The 16,000-nt window shown below is 49.8% G+C and overlaps 1 protein-coding gene across 4 annotated transcripts in view; it reads right to left on the bottom strand.

Moving 5' to 3' along the window:
- Nucleotides 1–13,011: 13,011 nt before the first annotated feature.
- The window catches only part of COL18A1 (collagen type XVIII alpha 1 chain), a 170,418-nt gene continuing 167,429 nt past the window's right edge, over nucleotides 13,012–16,000 (bottom strand). For all 4 annotated transcript variants that reach the window (XM_086956227.1, XM_086956226.1, XM_086956228.1 and 1 more), the window contains one exon: nucleotides 13,012–13,600. In XM_086956227.1, coding sequence (XP_086812353.1) covers nucleotides 13,387–13,600 — 214 coding nt within the window. In that variant the 3' untranslated portion in view covers nucleotides 13,012–13,386. The remainder of the gene's footprint in view (nucleotides 13,601–16,000) is intronic.

Genomic DNA, 16,000 nt, shown 5'->3' with positions numbered 1-16,000 from the left:
GTTTACTATTTGGGTTACTTTGTTCTGATGTCTCCATTTCTTTAATTCCAAATAAGGTATCCATGCCAAATTTCAGTACTTTTTTACCCGAACATCATGTGGATTCCAAGGGTAACCAGGGTTTGTGAATTCCCTTGGAGGGAAAAAGAGAAAATAGCCAAAATATAGCTAGATTTTGTGATTTGGGGGGGATGTGGAAATAAATGCTGTGCATGAAAGTGTCTGCTTTTCCCTGCAAATGACATCAGCGGAATGGTTGCTGTGCTAAAATGACCTTTGTAGTAGCTTGCGGATCTTCTTTATTTTTCTTCACAGTTTTAATATTTTTCTAAGAGGTAGCCCATTTTTCCTACTTTTTGTGCTATCAGCCTATTTCCAGTTTGTGGTGCAATCTGGTGTGAAGCCTTTGGTTGATGCTAGAAAGCTATACATTTTGGTAAATTGGGTAAAATTCTGAAATCAGCCAGGGGTCGTTGGTAATGTGTGTGTCTTGTAAATGTGTGTGTCTTGTAAAGCGCACTGCTACCCGGAGGTGTCCTGGCGCTATAGACCGCTGGGGAACCCGTCCTGGCTTTCCCTGTGAGATGTTCCCTCCTGGGTATCTCCAAGGTGAAACCAGGCATCCCCGGCGTTTGTGGAGGGCCGTTGTGGAGATGAGGCAAGCTAATGCCCAGAGTTGCCGAGTGTGATCCCTGGTTAGAGTAGGCACCAAGGCGAGAGAATTATCGAGTCCGCTGACCCTGGTTCACGACCCTGCCGTGTCGGGGATTGAACCCTGGTCCCGGGCCATTCTCTGCTTCCGGGTCTGCCGCCTCTAACCAGTGAGCCACACCTCCCACAAGGTTTTCCCAAAGACACTAACCTCTAAAATCGAAACAAATGAAAATATGTAGGAAAAACAGCCATTTGTGACAACATTTTCATCTATAACTTCTTGTCATTATGGCCGAATTACAAAAGCAGTATACTGTTATGTCCAATTGACCCTTTTAGTTCCGGTGTTATATAGGATTTGTTTGTTTTCCAAGAAACGTAGGGACCCACAGCTGCACCTTATAATGGTTTTTCATTGGGTGCACAGTATAGAGCAATTCATATGGTGTATATAGAGGATGGAATAAAGAGTGAAAAATAGGTATGAATAAAACTTTTGTGTTTCTGAAATGAACACAAGATACTGAGTTTTGGAGCAGTGGTTATTTGTACATCCCTGAATTTGTGGGTACCCATTCTTGCATGTAATTCAGATGACATTTTGAAAAATATCTTGTGTCTTGCACAGTGACTTAAATTTAGATGGAACAAATGCAGAGAAATTAAATTGGCAGTGACACAAGTTATATTAAGCTGTTTCCATGTGTCGTGACAAAAATGTACCACACTGCAACACAAAACACACCCAAACGCGACCAGCCAGCAGAAATCATTTGTTTTTTTTTAATGCATTTTATTTACATAATGTGGGTAACTGCAGATTTTGTGCCCTAGCTCAGTTGCCACACAGAATATCTACAATATCCAGGCGTTTTTTAAAACTAGTCAACCGGAGGTATCCAGGGTGGTATAACTTGAATGATCCTAACAAGATTTTATCACTCATTACTCGCCAAATCTCAATGTGTCTAAAATCACATGTTTTCCTCACATTTCTGTGGTGTACCTTCTCTTTGACAGTTTGCTCTCTCGCTCAGCATGCAATGTTGCTTGCAAATCACTTTTTTTGTAATACTTAGAGGGGTCTTATAGTCCTCCAATTGCTTATCGCTGATTGGCTTAGTCGTCACCCATTTCCTTGCTTCTCTTTGGTCTGTAAGTGCCAGTTTCATTCCTCCTTGTGTGCTTGTCCCTACCCTTGAGCATGGCCCAAGTACTGCTTTCCTTTAACAGTTTTCTTCCACTGCTCACCGTTTTCAGAGGTATTTTTTTCCTTTTACTTACACCATTTTCTTGTGTCCAACATTGTTGCTTTACCAGTCTATCCCGCCCCCTCCTGTGTTGCCACTTGCCCGGTCCAAACCATTCCATCCCCTGTTGTTGCTTACTCCTCACCCGACCCCTTTGTTGCTTGCCCCTTCCCTTTCCACCAGTAAAAAAAGGAGCCTAAAATCACACCAATGGGTTTCAAGATGCTACAAAGATGCGGACAGTGCTGCGTTCTCTGCTCTGTATGGCTTTTCGGCTCGGTCTTCATGCAGGGTCAACACAGCGAATTTCATCTCGGATGTAAGATAATAAAGTCAGAGGCCAAAATCCAAAGGGGCATAATCTTTTTTAGGAAACGTTTTAGCCAAGTTGCAAAAACACAGGTCTGATTTCAGGGGGAAAATGTGATCTGTCAATGTTGCGTACTGGACCCTTTTCTGTTGTATGCATTAGGTCTGCCCACATAAGTGAAGTACCATTTTTATTACCTGTAGCCTTGGGTTGGGAACACTTGATGGTAGGAAATGTGTGGCTCCTCATTATTCTTATTTAATAAGGCCCTTATTGATGCCTTGTGCCTACGTGATCCTAGCCATGCTCATGTCCGCCAGTCATTCAAACTGTGTCTAGGCATCTTAGGCCGTTGCCTAATAAGTAGCTGTTAGAAGGTGGTTCTGCCCATCTGAGCCACCTGGATTTTTCGCTTTTTGAACACCTAATATTTGAGCTTTTACTGTGGGAGAGCCTCATAAGCTGGGACTCACCCACAGTAAACTCATGATGAAAGAGACTGTGTGTGGGTTTTACCGGTGTCTCCCTTGTGAAAGAAGGCTGCTGCGCTGCAGCCGGAGTAGGGAGCACCGGATTGGTTACATGTAGATACGTGTGCACCTGTGTGAGGCTGTGCGGGGGTGAATCCTGTCATGTGTAGCCCAGGAGCAGGTACAGATAGAATGGTGTCTCAAGAAATATGCAGAGTTGGGTGGTGACCTGGAATAGGCTTTATGCTATGGGGAGACACATGTGCGGGAAAGTCAGTGTGCCTTACTGTTTTTTCCGTAAGAAACACTCAAATACTCTCATATGAAGATGGGGACCACATGGGGTAGTTTCACTTCCCTAGGACCTACAGATTCACAGTACACTGTAAGTTGTGCATAAAAGAAGTATTCTGCTGAGTCCAAAGCCATATCTTCCAGGACATTGGTTCAAATCGGTCCCCAGGGGGCTGAGATATGCCCCGCAGAAGGTAGGTGACCTTTACCTTATAATGGGATCAACGACGAAGTGTGTGGATCTCTGCCGCCAGTCTTAGATGTGCCCCCGGGGTGGGTCAGGTCCCAGGGGCTGTCTCCAGAAGAAGAGAAAGTCAGGGAGCGCCTTCGCACGCCCCGTGAAATGGGGCCCAAGGGGGGTGTCAGGACCCCACCCTGGAGTGCTGCTGCACCCCCCTGAAGAGACCTCTGGGGCCTGGGATCCCCATCTCCGGGCCCCAGTTACTGCGTGCCTCAAAGCACAGCTGTCGCGCATCGCACCTGGCGGGAGAAGACAAAGTCGGGGAGGGCAGATGCACTCCCCGTTAAGATTTCCCTGGGGCCCAGGACCCCAACTCCAGGCCTCACGGTGAAGAAAAGGGTGCTGTTGCACTCCCCCGAGGCCCCGCCCGACCGGCAGGAGCGGGCAGACTAGAATGAACACGCTGGTGGCCGCACACAAGGGTGTGGGCCAGGTAAGGAGCCGGCAGGTGCAGCTGGGGGGGCTCCCCGAGCTGGAATGACACTCACCTGGCGAGCACGGGGTCCGGGTGGGGCCCAGCCGCCAACGGTTAGAAGAAGCGATGTGAGGCCACCAACAATGGCAGCACAGCTCTCCCCGAGCAGCGGGGGAGCGCTGCTATGTTATGCACCAAATGAGGAAAAGTGCCCCATAGTGCCTAGCAGGGCAGGTGGAAGCCTGTAGGAAAACCCGCGTTTTTGGTGTGTGATGGCCCCAGGAGGATGCGGGGCACCGCTGTTGGTGTTTAATGGTGCAGGGGGAGCTGCAGGAGCACCACAGACTCCCCCAGCACAAAGGAAAAAAATCCCTCCCTAAGTCTCTGGGGGACTTGCAGGAAACAACCCCTCCAGTATTCAGCCATACTTCAAAAGCGACCTTTGGCTGGAACTTTTGTGCTGCAGCTGAGTGTGGGCGTTTGAGACTGCACTAAGGTGTGAAGGGAATCCCCAAGAGCAACAATTGCTTAAGAGGTGCATTTCTATTATGTTGTTTCTTTTGAGGGACTGGATTTCACATGTGTATTGTGAAATCATAAGGGAATGTCTGGTTATGTTGCTGGACATTCCTGCTAGGGAGTCTGGCTGTTTATGCTTAATCCTGTGATTATAATTGTGAAGCCGTTTAGGGGCTCTAATTGCAATGCATTATAACTGTCATGAGATATGATATGTACTGTCATTCTAAGTGATGCCTAATCATGTGTTCTTGCTACTGCGTTAGGTGAAGAACAACCCAGACTGTTAGCCACTAAGATGTAGAAGTGTATACTGTATGGTCAGTATGAGATGCTCAGTCAGGGTGTGTCACCAGGCTAGGTGTTCCCATTTTAAATGCTTGTTGAGATGCAGGGGTGGGTCGCCACTGGGATGGTGCCAGTGGGCAGTGCCCTCACTCCAGGTTATGGGCAACCTACTGCGTTAGGGGGCAAGAGGATGTGCATACATGGGAGTGAGGGTACTAGACCCAACCCTCCCTGCGGGAGGGGTGGGAATGTTATTCAATGTCACAAAGTAATTCCAACAGCTTGTGAATATTTGTAAATTGTTACATGGTATTGAGTGGTGTGTGTGTTTAATTAATGTACTCTTCCTTTTATAAAGCAAAGTACAGACTGAACAATCAATTATCGAGTGTTATTCCTGCGTACCTGCAAATCGCGACTAGCCCACACCCCCTCCCTTGAGTAAGCCTTAGACTGCTCTGCAAAGCTACCCTCGAGATTCAGGCACTACAATAGGCTGTTTGGTTACTAGTGAAGGACAAGTGTAGACATGTTATTTGTACAGGCCTCACAGATACTGCCTCGTTTTCCAACAGTACCCTACAACAGTGAGCATGATTTTTCAAGCTTCAATTAGTAAGGTTAATCCAAGATCTTTTCCGGCCAATCCTTCAGATAGGGAATTGATTCTTTTAGAAAGAGAATATTTTCTTCGACCAGTCTTTTACTCAGATCTGTTACTACAGTTTGCCTTCTAGGGATTTACACATACAACCTGACAAGGCCAATGATATTAGGTACATGCTTTGAGCTGGCCGAGATACTATAAACTGCATTAGCAGAGCGATTAGCACCAGTGTTGTACTCAGAAGTCACGCCTGGGGAAGATCAACCAGGTTTTCTGGAGACGCACAAGTGTCTTTAATGTCATAATGTTTTTTTTGTAACGAGCACTGTTACTCTAGAGTGTCCTGGCGCGACTGATAAGAAAGAGCAAATGAGAGAACAGGAGCTTAGAGCACTGAACTGAACAGGTGTGTTTTGAGCTGCTTCTTGAAGGTCTGGAACACCGAAACATGTTGAAGACCCACAGGCAGTAGGTTCCAGGCTTCCGCTGCTTTGACCGAGATGGATTTTCCTCCCAGTCGAGCCTTGCGGAAGCGTGGTACAACCATTCTGCGTAACGCCGCTGAGCGCAGATGCCGATTAGGCACATAGAATGCAAAGCGTTTCCGAAGATAAAACAGGGCCCAATCCATGCAGTGCTCTGTGTGCCAGCGTCAACGCCTTGAACTGCACCCTCTGGTCCACCGGAAGCCAGTGCAATTCCCGCAGATATGGATGTGCACTGGAACGCGTAGGGGCGTTAAAAAGGAGCCTAGCTGCAGCATTTTCAATAATTTGAAGCTTCTGCAAAAGAAAGGCTGGAAGCCCAACAAACAATGCATTCACATAATCTAATCTTGACACAATCATGGCTCTGGTGAGAGGGAGAAATTTCTAAGCATTTTGAGGGTCCTGAAACAGGTGCCCGTAAGCTTTTTAATGTGGTCCGAAAAAACTGAGATCCTCACTAAACCAGATGCCCAGATTTTTTGCAGGACCCAATGTGGGCACCGGGCAGGGGAATCCTGGAATCCATACACGACTCCTGAAATCCACTGGGAAGTGGCCATAGAGAAGGATCTCAGACTTATCCTCATTACATTTGAGGGAAGCCTTGGCCAGCCAATGAACACCACAGCAAGGCACAGTTGCGCCCTGTCAGTGTACAGGACATCATCCTTCCAGGTGAACAGAAACTGCGGGTTGTCAACATACGCAATCACCTTGGCTCCCAGCTCCTCCGCCAGCTGGACAAGCGGCGTCAGGTAGATATTAAAGAGGAGGGGGCTAAGGGTCGAGCCCTGAGGAACCCCCGTCCCCAAATCCCTGACCGACGAAGAGCACAAGGCCATGCACACCTGCTGTGAGCGAGAGTTCCGAAAGGATGCTATCCATTGCCAAGCCGGGCCCGAGATGCCTACTGCCGACAGTCTGTCCAGGAGCCTCTGGTGGGGTTCCGTGTCCAAGGCGGCAGAGAGGTCAAGTAGGATGAGGGCAGCCCTGCTGCCCCCATCCAGACACTCTCTGATAGCCTCCGACATCTCCACCAGAGCGGTATCTGTACTGTAGGCAGATCTAAAGCCTGATTGCGCTGGATGCAAAGCCCCTGATGATTCCACAAAGGCCTCCAGCTGCCGGAACACCACTTTTTCGCAAACTTTCGCCAAAGCTGGAAGCAGCGAATTGGGACGGTAGTTAGCCGGCTGCGAGGGGTCCAGAGTCAGTTTCTTCAGGAGAGGAAGGAGTTTCGCACACTTCCATTTCACCGGGACCCGCTCTGATTGAAGAGAGAGGTTAACCATATCCACAACTGTTGGGCAGACTACCTCATCTACCCCAGCTAAGACCCGCGCGGGGCAGGGATCCGCAGGGCAGCCCGATTTAAGGGCCTTCAACAGCGCCAGTACATCCGCCTCAGTAGTGGGAAGAAAAGACACAAACGTGGCAGCTCCATCTCGAGGGGAAGCCCTGGAGACCGAGGGATAGAAATCCGAAGTGCCAGCCACGCGGCCCCCACACTCCTGAATATTAACAATTTTGTCGATGAAAAAAGATGAGAGCTCCTCTCACCACTCATTGGATATGGGAAGGGTGCTTTGTTCAGCGCACGGGGCAAGAAAACTTCGCACAATCGTAAATATCTCCTTGCTATTATTTCGGGACATCATAATCCTCCCTGCAAACTGATAGCTCTTTGCCTTTCTAATGGCCATATAATACTCCCTCTGGGCCGCACGAAGGAGCGCTTTGTCTAGGGTACAGTAATGCTGAAGCCAGGCAGACTCCAGCTTTTTGCAGCCCTGTTTCATATCTCTAAGAGAGGCTGAATACCATGGCTGCGGGGGTCAGGAGCGCCTGGAGATGCCCCGCTGACCCTTAACACAGGACCGGACACCCTGACTGATCCAGTGATCGAAATTGGCCACCGTCCCTTCCAAATCCGTGGCCGGAAGGTGTCCGGACTGACCCAAGAACTCTGAGAGTGCTGGTAGATTAGACTTCTTAGCTTGTGCACCAGGGGCAGGCTTAGTATGTCTGCCATGCCGAGAGGCCTCCCAGGAGAACCTGATCAGAAAGTGATCAGTCCAGGTCATGGGCTCAGGATCGCAGGGAGATACAGGGAAGTTGGTGCAGATCAGGTCAATAATGTGACCTCCCACGTGTGATGGGAGTCGCACATGTTGGGTAAACTGGGCAAGGTTCAGGGCATCCAGAAGGGCCCGAGCCTCCGGGGTGGAAGGGGAATCCAAGTGTATATTAAAATACCCTAATAGGAGGTAGTTGGGGTAGTTAAGGGATATTGGCACATTAATGTCCCCCAGCGTTTTCAGAAAGGCTCCCGGAGGCCCCGGAGGCCGGTACACCAGAGTCCCCCTTAGGGTAAAGTGCGGGGAGATGGTCAGCATAATATCAAGTGCCTCTCCCTCTGCCCCCCCCTCTCCTAGCTTCACTGGTAAAATGCCAGGATTCCCTAAATACCACCGCAATCCCCCCACCTCGGCCAATTCCCCTTTCAGCCCTTATAAGCTTGAACCCTCTGGGTATTGAGAGTTGCACATCTGGGGCACTAGAGTCATTCATCCATGTTTCTGTGATCAGTAGCTCGAAAATGTCAGCTGAGTGCTTCACCATGGAACGAGCATTAATAAGAGCTGCCTGAATTTTAAGGGCCCCCTTAGTGGAGGATGCGGGGACGGGCACTGGAGCCAGTAAGCAGAAGTCACAGACCGGACATTTCCTCGTAGGGTTGGCCACATCCACCCTGTGACCTGTCATCGTGATACTGGACTCTCTGATGGCAAGCAGAGATTTCTGTGTGTATCTGCGCGTTATGCGAACACACTCTGGTGCCGGGTCTTGGCCAGTTTGGGCAGCATAGCTGGCCCTAGGCCCGACCGGGGCGCAGACGGGCTTTCCTTTGGTGCGCCTCCGCCAGGCCATTGCAATTTGTAACTTAGCCCCACCCCCAGCTAGACCGCAGCGAGCGGCCCCACCGGGATCCGGGTCCTCACCCAAGATGGCGCCTGCCCTCCACACAATCGGCACGTCAGCCGCGGTGGAACGGGGCAGGGAGGCACACCCTGGAGCGAGTACAGGTATCAAATCACCCGCAATGTTATCCCAGAACCAATCAGGCAAATAGTGCAAGGCTGTTACAATGTTTAAAAAGTATTCAAAAACGATGGTTATTTTATTTTTAAAAAAGCATAAGAAAGGTTAAGTGGTAAAACGAGTGGCAGAAGAGCTCCACACCTCTAACAGGCTCGCAGTCTGCCCCCAAATGCTCGAGCGGGACCTCGTAAGTGCTGCCACCAGCTTACGAGTACAGCGTAGCACCACACACCTCTGGTCAATTTGTAACTTAGCCCCAGCCCCAGCTAGACTGCAGCGAGCGGCCCCACCTGGATCCGGGTCCTCACCCAAGATGGCGCCTGCCCTCCACACAATCGGCACGTCAGCCGCAGTGGAAAGGGGCAGGGAGGCACACCCTGGAGCGAGTACAGATATTCCCTTCACTGCTCTTGGCCATTTTGACAAAAGACTGATTCAGCACTAAAATTATTAAAGGATGGCTTTTCTAGCATGATCTTTGATCAATAGATTCAGAAAATGATTCCAGGGGGCTAGATTAAAGACTTTGCCAGCCCTCCGAACCTGTAATGTAACAATCAGCCCAGTACATTCAAGGACATAGCAAATGTAAATGTAAATGTAGTACACTTGTAAAGCACACACCTGCCCCCGCAACGTGGTGTCCCGCCGCTGTATAACACTGTGGACCCCTTCCTGGCTCTCCCTGTGAGATGCCCCTCCTGGGCACCCCTAAGGTGAAGCCAGGTATCCCAGTGTTGTTGGGGCCGTTGTGGAGATTAAGCAAGCTATTGCCCAGAGTTGCAGCGTGGGACCCATGATTAGAGTAGGCGCTGAGGCGAGAATTATCGAGTCCGCGGACATTGAGCCCAAGATAGCACCAGCATCATATGTTTCAGTCCAGAAGGAACAGTGATCCTCAAGTTATTACCCTCCTCTGCTGCAGTGACTACCAATCTACTTTAGTTTGCTCTCTCAAACTCATGTCTGTCCCTTTGGAGGCACATCGTTTGCTTTCTGTCTGAAGATCAATCCCTTCGGACAGGTGAATCTTACAAATGTTCAAAGGGTGTATACTGCATCCTTTCTTCCCATCCACCCCCTCACCTTTCTCCCATGTTACGCTTTCAATTCACTGTGCTCCCTTTGGACCTACCCTGGCTCATCGGGTACTCACAAAGTAATGGCGGTAGTCTCTGCCCATCTTCGTAGGTCGGGAGTATACATTTTCAGTACCTCTGTGACTGGCTGGTAAAAGCGGGCTCACCACAGTCAGTCGTAAACCCCCTTCAAAAAACAGAAACTCCTGACATTATGTTACCATCAACTAGCTGAAGATTCACCTGTGAAGCGAATTTCATTCACCAGGGCAATCTGGACACAATGGCGTTCAAGACCTTTGCTCCACTGCAGTGATTGCAGGACAATCTGTATATGATCATGATGCTTTACGATCAATCCTGGTTTTCAGTGTGGATCCCTCTGTGGTTTCAGGGATGCATCTCCAATACCCTTCAGATCTTGAAGAAGATGGCACCGGATCTGTAGTAATGAATGCCAGCCTCCCTTCCCCACCTAGAGTTCACGGTGGTAACCGATGTGTCGCTGTAGGAGGGTGGGGGTGCACTTCGGGAGAGGTGGTGATCAGAGGCCTGTGGTCTCCAGCAGAGCGACAGTTCCATATCAGAACCATTCTCTTCCGAAAAGCCTACCTGCCATCCATCAAGTGGAGTCTGGTGTGAGTGCTCACGGCAACACAATCGTCACAGGCCCTGCTACAAGCAGGGTAGAACGGGGACCTGGATGGTATGCTGAGAGGTGCTATGCCCAGGAGCATTGGCCGAAAGGCAGCTGATCAAAAATGAAAAAACGATTTTATTATCATTTTATTTTTAACTTTCCCCCCATTCCACTGAATCAAGTGCGGACAGGCCATCCCCTTTATCCCTGCGTCGTCAGCTACTGAGGAGTGGTAGGTGAACTTTAAGTGCGCATGTCTGTCTAGCCAGCCATCTTAGACATGCACACTTAGCATTTCTCCACCTGGCTGTATTGCACAGCTGGGTGGAGAACCAGTGCAGGCTCCCTAGCCATAACTGAGCGTCATTTCAATCTGCTGAGTCCACGCTGCTCTCATGAGCACAGCATCTTGATTGGGTGGAGATGGGAGCAGAGGAGCACCTACGCAGCGTCCGGCAGCGGCAGGTAAGTTCTTTTATGTTTCTTTTATTATTACCCCATTCCTGCCCCACCAACTGTTATTGGCAGTAGCCCCTACTGGGTTACATGCACTTCGTGATCAGTCTAAGCAACTGTGCTGAATGTATGAATGAGATTTTTTGGGGAGATGTTTACCCTTTGGTTATATTTCCTAACATTAACTCAAGGGCAAAATAAGGAAAAAAAATCAAGTTCATGGGAAACAGAAGGGCATGTTCTGGCCAAGAAAGTACAGTGCAAGCTCAAACCTAGGCTAAAGTCTGCAGTGGAGAAAAAAAAATTGAGAAAGACTCAAAACATTGTAAAAGAGGGTAATTCATTTTATTCAGTGCGATTAGAAAATAGTTTACAGCACGCAAAATGAGAACTTGTATTTGAAATAGTAGGAGAGGTTGTTTACTGTGAAGGAGGTGGAATACCTCAAAGGTGAGGACATTTCCAGTCGAGTGGAGCTGGCTAGTGGTTCAGTTCTTTACAGTACATTAAAACAAGGGGAATAAGATAGACATTCAGAGCCGAGGGAATCCGAGTAGACAAAGTGGTTCTCGGGGAATCAACGTTGAGTTCATACATTTCCTACCTGGAGTAAAGCCACCTTATGAACATCAGCTCCCTGGACGGAGAAAGAGGGTGAGACCACATAGGGAGACAATAGTTAAAAAAAGACAAAGGTCTCTGAAACAAGTGCAAAAATATTGTTTGCAGTTAAAGGCATTGTTAACAGTGCTTTGTTTACGCAGTGTATCGTTCCCACACTCGAGCTCGGCCTCCCTCCATCCTGAGTTACAAATTATCTAGCAGACTAAACTGGAAATGTTTAGGAACCCATATACTGGAGAAGACACGATCTGGTCTTGCAGCTTGAGGCAGGCCTCACCACCTCATACCAGAGGAGAGCCCTGTGCTCCTTCTAAAGGGAGAAACTTGTGCCTGTGCTAGGAAAGAGATCTTGCATCGCATCTAGGAGGACTCTCATGCGTGCAAATTGGGAGCCCTGGCCTCCCTGTGGTTTGGATAGTGAAGATGCCATCAACGCAACAGAGTGCAAGAGGCCACACATTCTTCGGCTGGGGGAGACAGCCGTTCTCTGGCAATGAGAGAAAAGAACCCACCCTCTCACATTGGGGGCGACCAAGACTTCTGTACTCCATAAGAAACCTGTCCTCCCAGCAAGAAAGGGATCTAGTCTTATACACTGGGAGACCAAATTCCTGCACCATGTGACGGAAAGCCCAACAGGAGACAGATGGATGTCTTGGATCACAGAGAAGTAAGTACCCTTGTTACCTTTGGCAACGGTTGTGCTTTATGTGGGAGAAGAGATGGACATTGCCTTGCTCCCCTGCGTGAGATAGACAGACTAACAAAATCCGTGCCCTAGGAAAACAACTCTGTACCCTGGTGAGAGTGGGACCTTATCTCTGTGCGTTGGCATAGTGAAACTGGGACACTGCCCTGAGAGCGCGAGTTCAGATTCCAATGCTCTCAGAGACTGACCTATTGTCTGTGATCAGCGAGAGTGAAACCTGGCCCCCATGCTCTCGAGAATGAAACCCGACTCTAGTGTACAGCGCTAGTGTGTCCTGCCTTCCAAAGGCCTGGGAGAATGAGATGTTTTATTTACGCCTTATGAAGTTACAATCTAGCCCCATCCCTTGACAGCTAGTCTTTACAGACTGGAAGAAAGAGAAAAGGCTTGTAGGACTTCACTGAGGAAGACCTAGTCTCTTGGACCAGGGACCGTAAGGCTTGCTCTCATTGTCCTGGGGTGACTTCTGGTCCCCTACCCTAGGAGGGAAGCTCCCCTATTCTTGGATTGGTGGACTCCACTGAGCATCATCTGGCTCGGGTTTAAAGTCCCATGCAGAGAAATAAAGACCCTTCCTGCCATTAGATATTAGCACTTGACCTCTGACAGTCGAGACATGGTACAAAACAAACGTGGGAAGGGCGTAAAACGACACAATTATACATATATATATATATTTATATAATTATAACTAAAACAGGTTAAAATAGGAGGAAGGTCTGTAAAATGTTCCCTATACACGGAAAGGTCGAGATTTGCCATGGACACCAAGTCAAAGGTCATGTTTCTTCTCTGGTCTCAGCTTTTCCATCCACCTTCTGGTCCTTGGCAGGGTTGAAATTGCATCACCATCAGATGAATTTTTGAGAAGTGGAGGTGGCAGTCCCCATGTTCATTGAAGAGTGTGGTAGGAGAACCAGTTGGGCATTGCCTTACCCTTTGCAAGAGGCAGTAGGGAGGGATTTTTAAGGGGTACAGTCCCAATCGTCGAGTAGCTCTTTTTGAGCTGCCATACAACTGAAACGCCGGCAAGGACCCTTGGATATCCCCGAAGCAGGAGCTAGAGGGCCAGCAATTTTCTTTCTTTTGTTGGACAATATGAACACTCTTTGGCTGACTCAGTACCATTTAGCATACTGGGAAATCTCTAGACCAGGGAGAGGGCACCCGGTCAGCTATTCCTGTGGTTGTTCCTTACTTGTCCCCTGTCCCATCTCGTCCTTCCCTACCCGAGAATTGTCTATTTCTTGGAGGACGACATGAAGCTGTTCTCTATGCAGAGCACTGCAAAGGCCTTGTTACAGCTCTGTGCTTTCTGCTCCAGTAGTTTGCCATTCAGGAGCGATGATGCCTGTCCTGTTACCACGCTGTCGTCTGTCCGCCAAGTTTCGCAGTAGCTCTCGGTTAGCCGTCGTCCCTTCGAGTCCGTTCCATGCCACAGCATCTTGTGAGGCCTATGAAGCAGAAAAGGTAAAGGTCATCTGAATGGCAAGGCATAATGTCAAGGTGGGGATGAGAAAGAAGAAGGAGAATAGAAAAACAGAGCTGAAAAGATGCAAAAAAATGGCAAGTGGAAAAAAAAGAGAGTGGGGAAAGAATGGTGGAGAAGTAAGCTTGGACAAACGTATAAGGAGGCACACTGTGTCTAGTCTAGGACTCTTGTACTGTTTGTACAGGTTATTAAAGATGCTTCTATTCAAGCTACACATGGGAAAACATGTTGCAAGGCACTCTTTAAATCTTGATCATCATTTATCAAACAATTTAGTAGAGGTCAACAATATTGTTTGTCATAAAAATAATTCTCATGATCAATTTGCAGTGTGTTTAAACCATACAGGTGGCGTTTTGCGGATCTGCATCAACAACTTTCTGACCCAGAAGTGACAGTCGAGCCGTATATCAGCGACACCCAGGCTCCCTAATGTCATTTTCTTTCTTGACACGGTCTGCACTCTTAGGGGCGGAACCCAAAAAACAATTATCTGTGCCAATGTGAATATCTATAATTTGGGACCTTTTAAATGGAAATAAGCCGTTCCATAAAAATGGGAAAGTGGAAGGGTGGTAAGGAATCTGCGGTTAGACAAAGTATCTACCAGAAAGAACGCTGAAGGTAAGTAAGTTGTTCATCTGAAGGAAAATTGTAACCACACATTCCTCGCCTTTTGAATTGATACCAAAGCAGTTTTCCCATGAGATCGTTGGACTGTGGAATGGTTCAAACAAAAAGATTTTGGGGATGAATTAGTGAACTGCCCTTCATGTCAGACCTGACTGTCAAGGCAGAAGTGCTTTGTGAATGTATGCACTGAAGTCCATGTTGCCCGACAAATGTCCAGGACAGGGACTCCCCGTGCCAATGCAGTGGTAGCAGCCTTGGCCCTGGTGGAGTGGGCCCTCAGTTCTTACTTCTTGGCCAATGCGTAGCAGATCTTAATACAGAGGACTATCCATCTTGATAAGGTCCTTTTCTGCATCGCCTTGGATTTTTTGCCCCAGAGAATGCCATGCAGAACTGATTGTCCATCTAATGTTGTTTGGTTTGCTTGATGTAAAAACTCAACCCTCGGGGGCGTGGCCAAGATGGCGGCGGAGTGAGACGCTCTTTTGAGTCCCTCCGGCGCCGAACCCATCTCAGCTTTGTATAGTATCCTTAGCGGCGTGCTGGCCGGCTTCCAGAGGCCAGCGGTGGACACTGGAGCGGGGGAGTGAAATCCGGTGCTGCCGGCAGGATCGAGGGTCACCTGGAGCAGACGGTGGAGAAGCGGCGGATTGCGGCCTTGTGCGCACTGGCCTTGCGTAGAGGAGGGGCCGGACCTTCTGTTCCGCAACGTCGCGGACACCTCACCGGCGGAGTGCCGCGACGGCCTCGAGACTTTCGGATCTAGCCCTGCTGCTTACCGGAGCTAGAGCACGCCGTCGGGGAGGAGCGGCTGCCTCGGGAGCCCCATTACAGCCAGAGGACAAGCGCTGGTGGGTCGGGCTGCCTGAAACCACCGAGCGCAGCGGCCGCGGTGATGCTCCCACGCCACCTCTGAGTGCCGTCCTGAGCGGGCCGCCCGGCCGAACTATCTCGCCCGCTGGGGTCCTATTATAGCCCTATACCCAGCGTGGGGGGAGAGGGAGACACCTCTGACCGGAGGGGGCGAGGAAGGAAGCTGCGGGAGCCGGAGGTCCGAGGCCTAAGGATCCCCGGCCTGTAGTGACTGGGGGACCCGGGCTCCATGCTTTGAGGCGATGGTGGGGACCCACTGAAGCGGAGCCGGGACGCACTAGGCTCTGGACCTTCTGCAGCCTCGGGCTGCCTACTGCCGGGGCGCTATACGGGGAGTAGGAGGAGCATCCTCCCGCCGGGAGGCCTCTACTGCGGCGCCATCCTGGCTGGACAGATGCTGGCTGCGACATAGACCGGCTGGACCCGGCGAGCTCGGTATTTGCACATTTCGCTCTTCCCCGGTCTCTGACTAGGCCGGATGCTTGGAGCAGTCTTGCATCACTCCTGGACCCTCTTGCTTGGACCGACCTCAGGGGCCCACAACAATTGACTCCCCTTTTTTGGAGCGGCAGGTGACTCAGAGGAGCCATAGCACAGGTACCCCCTGCAGCAAGGATCCAAGCAGTGAGCCCTGGCGGGGAGGACGAAGAAGTGACCCCCTGATTGAGTTGGCTGGAGGGGGTGCTACACAGCCAGCTGTCCCGGAGAGCGTGCAGCAGCATTGACGCCTTTTGGCCTCTGGAGCGTGCGGGCCGCCTTGCCTTCACGCCGCAGCGGGAGTCCCACGATGTCCAACACGCTTCGTAAGGGGAGACCTGGGAAAGATGGTGCATCAAAATCCTCGCAGCAGCCGGCT

This window comes from Lissotriton vulgaris, chromosome 2_1 (assembly GCF_964263255.1).
Source record: "Lissotriton vulgaris chromosome 2_1, aLisVul1.2, whole genome shotgun sequence".
Classification (NCBI taxonomy): Eukaryota; Metazoa; Chordata; class Amphibia; order Caudata; family Salamandridae; genus Lissotriton; species Lissotriton vulgaris.
Note: the sequence above shows the minus strand (reverse complement) of the source record. Positions and strands in the feature narration are given on the sequence as shown.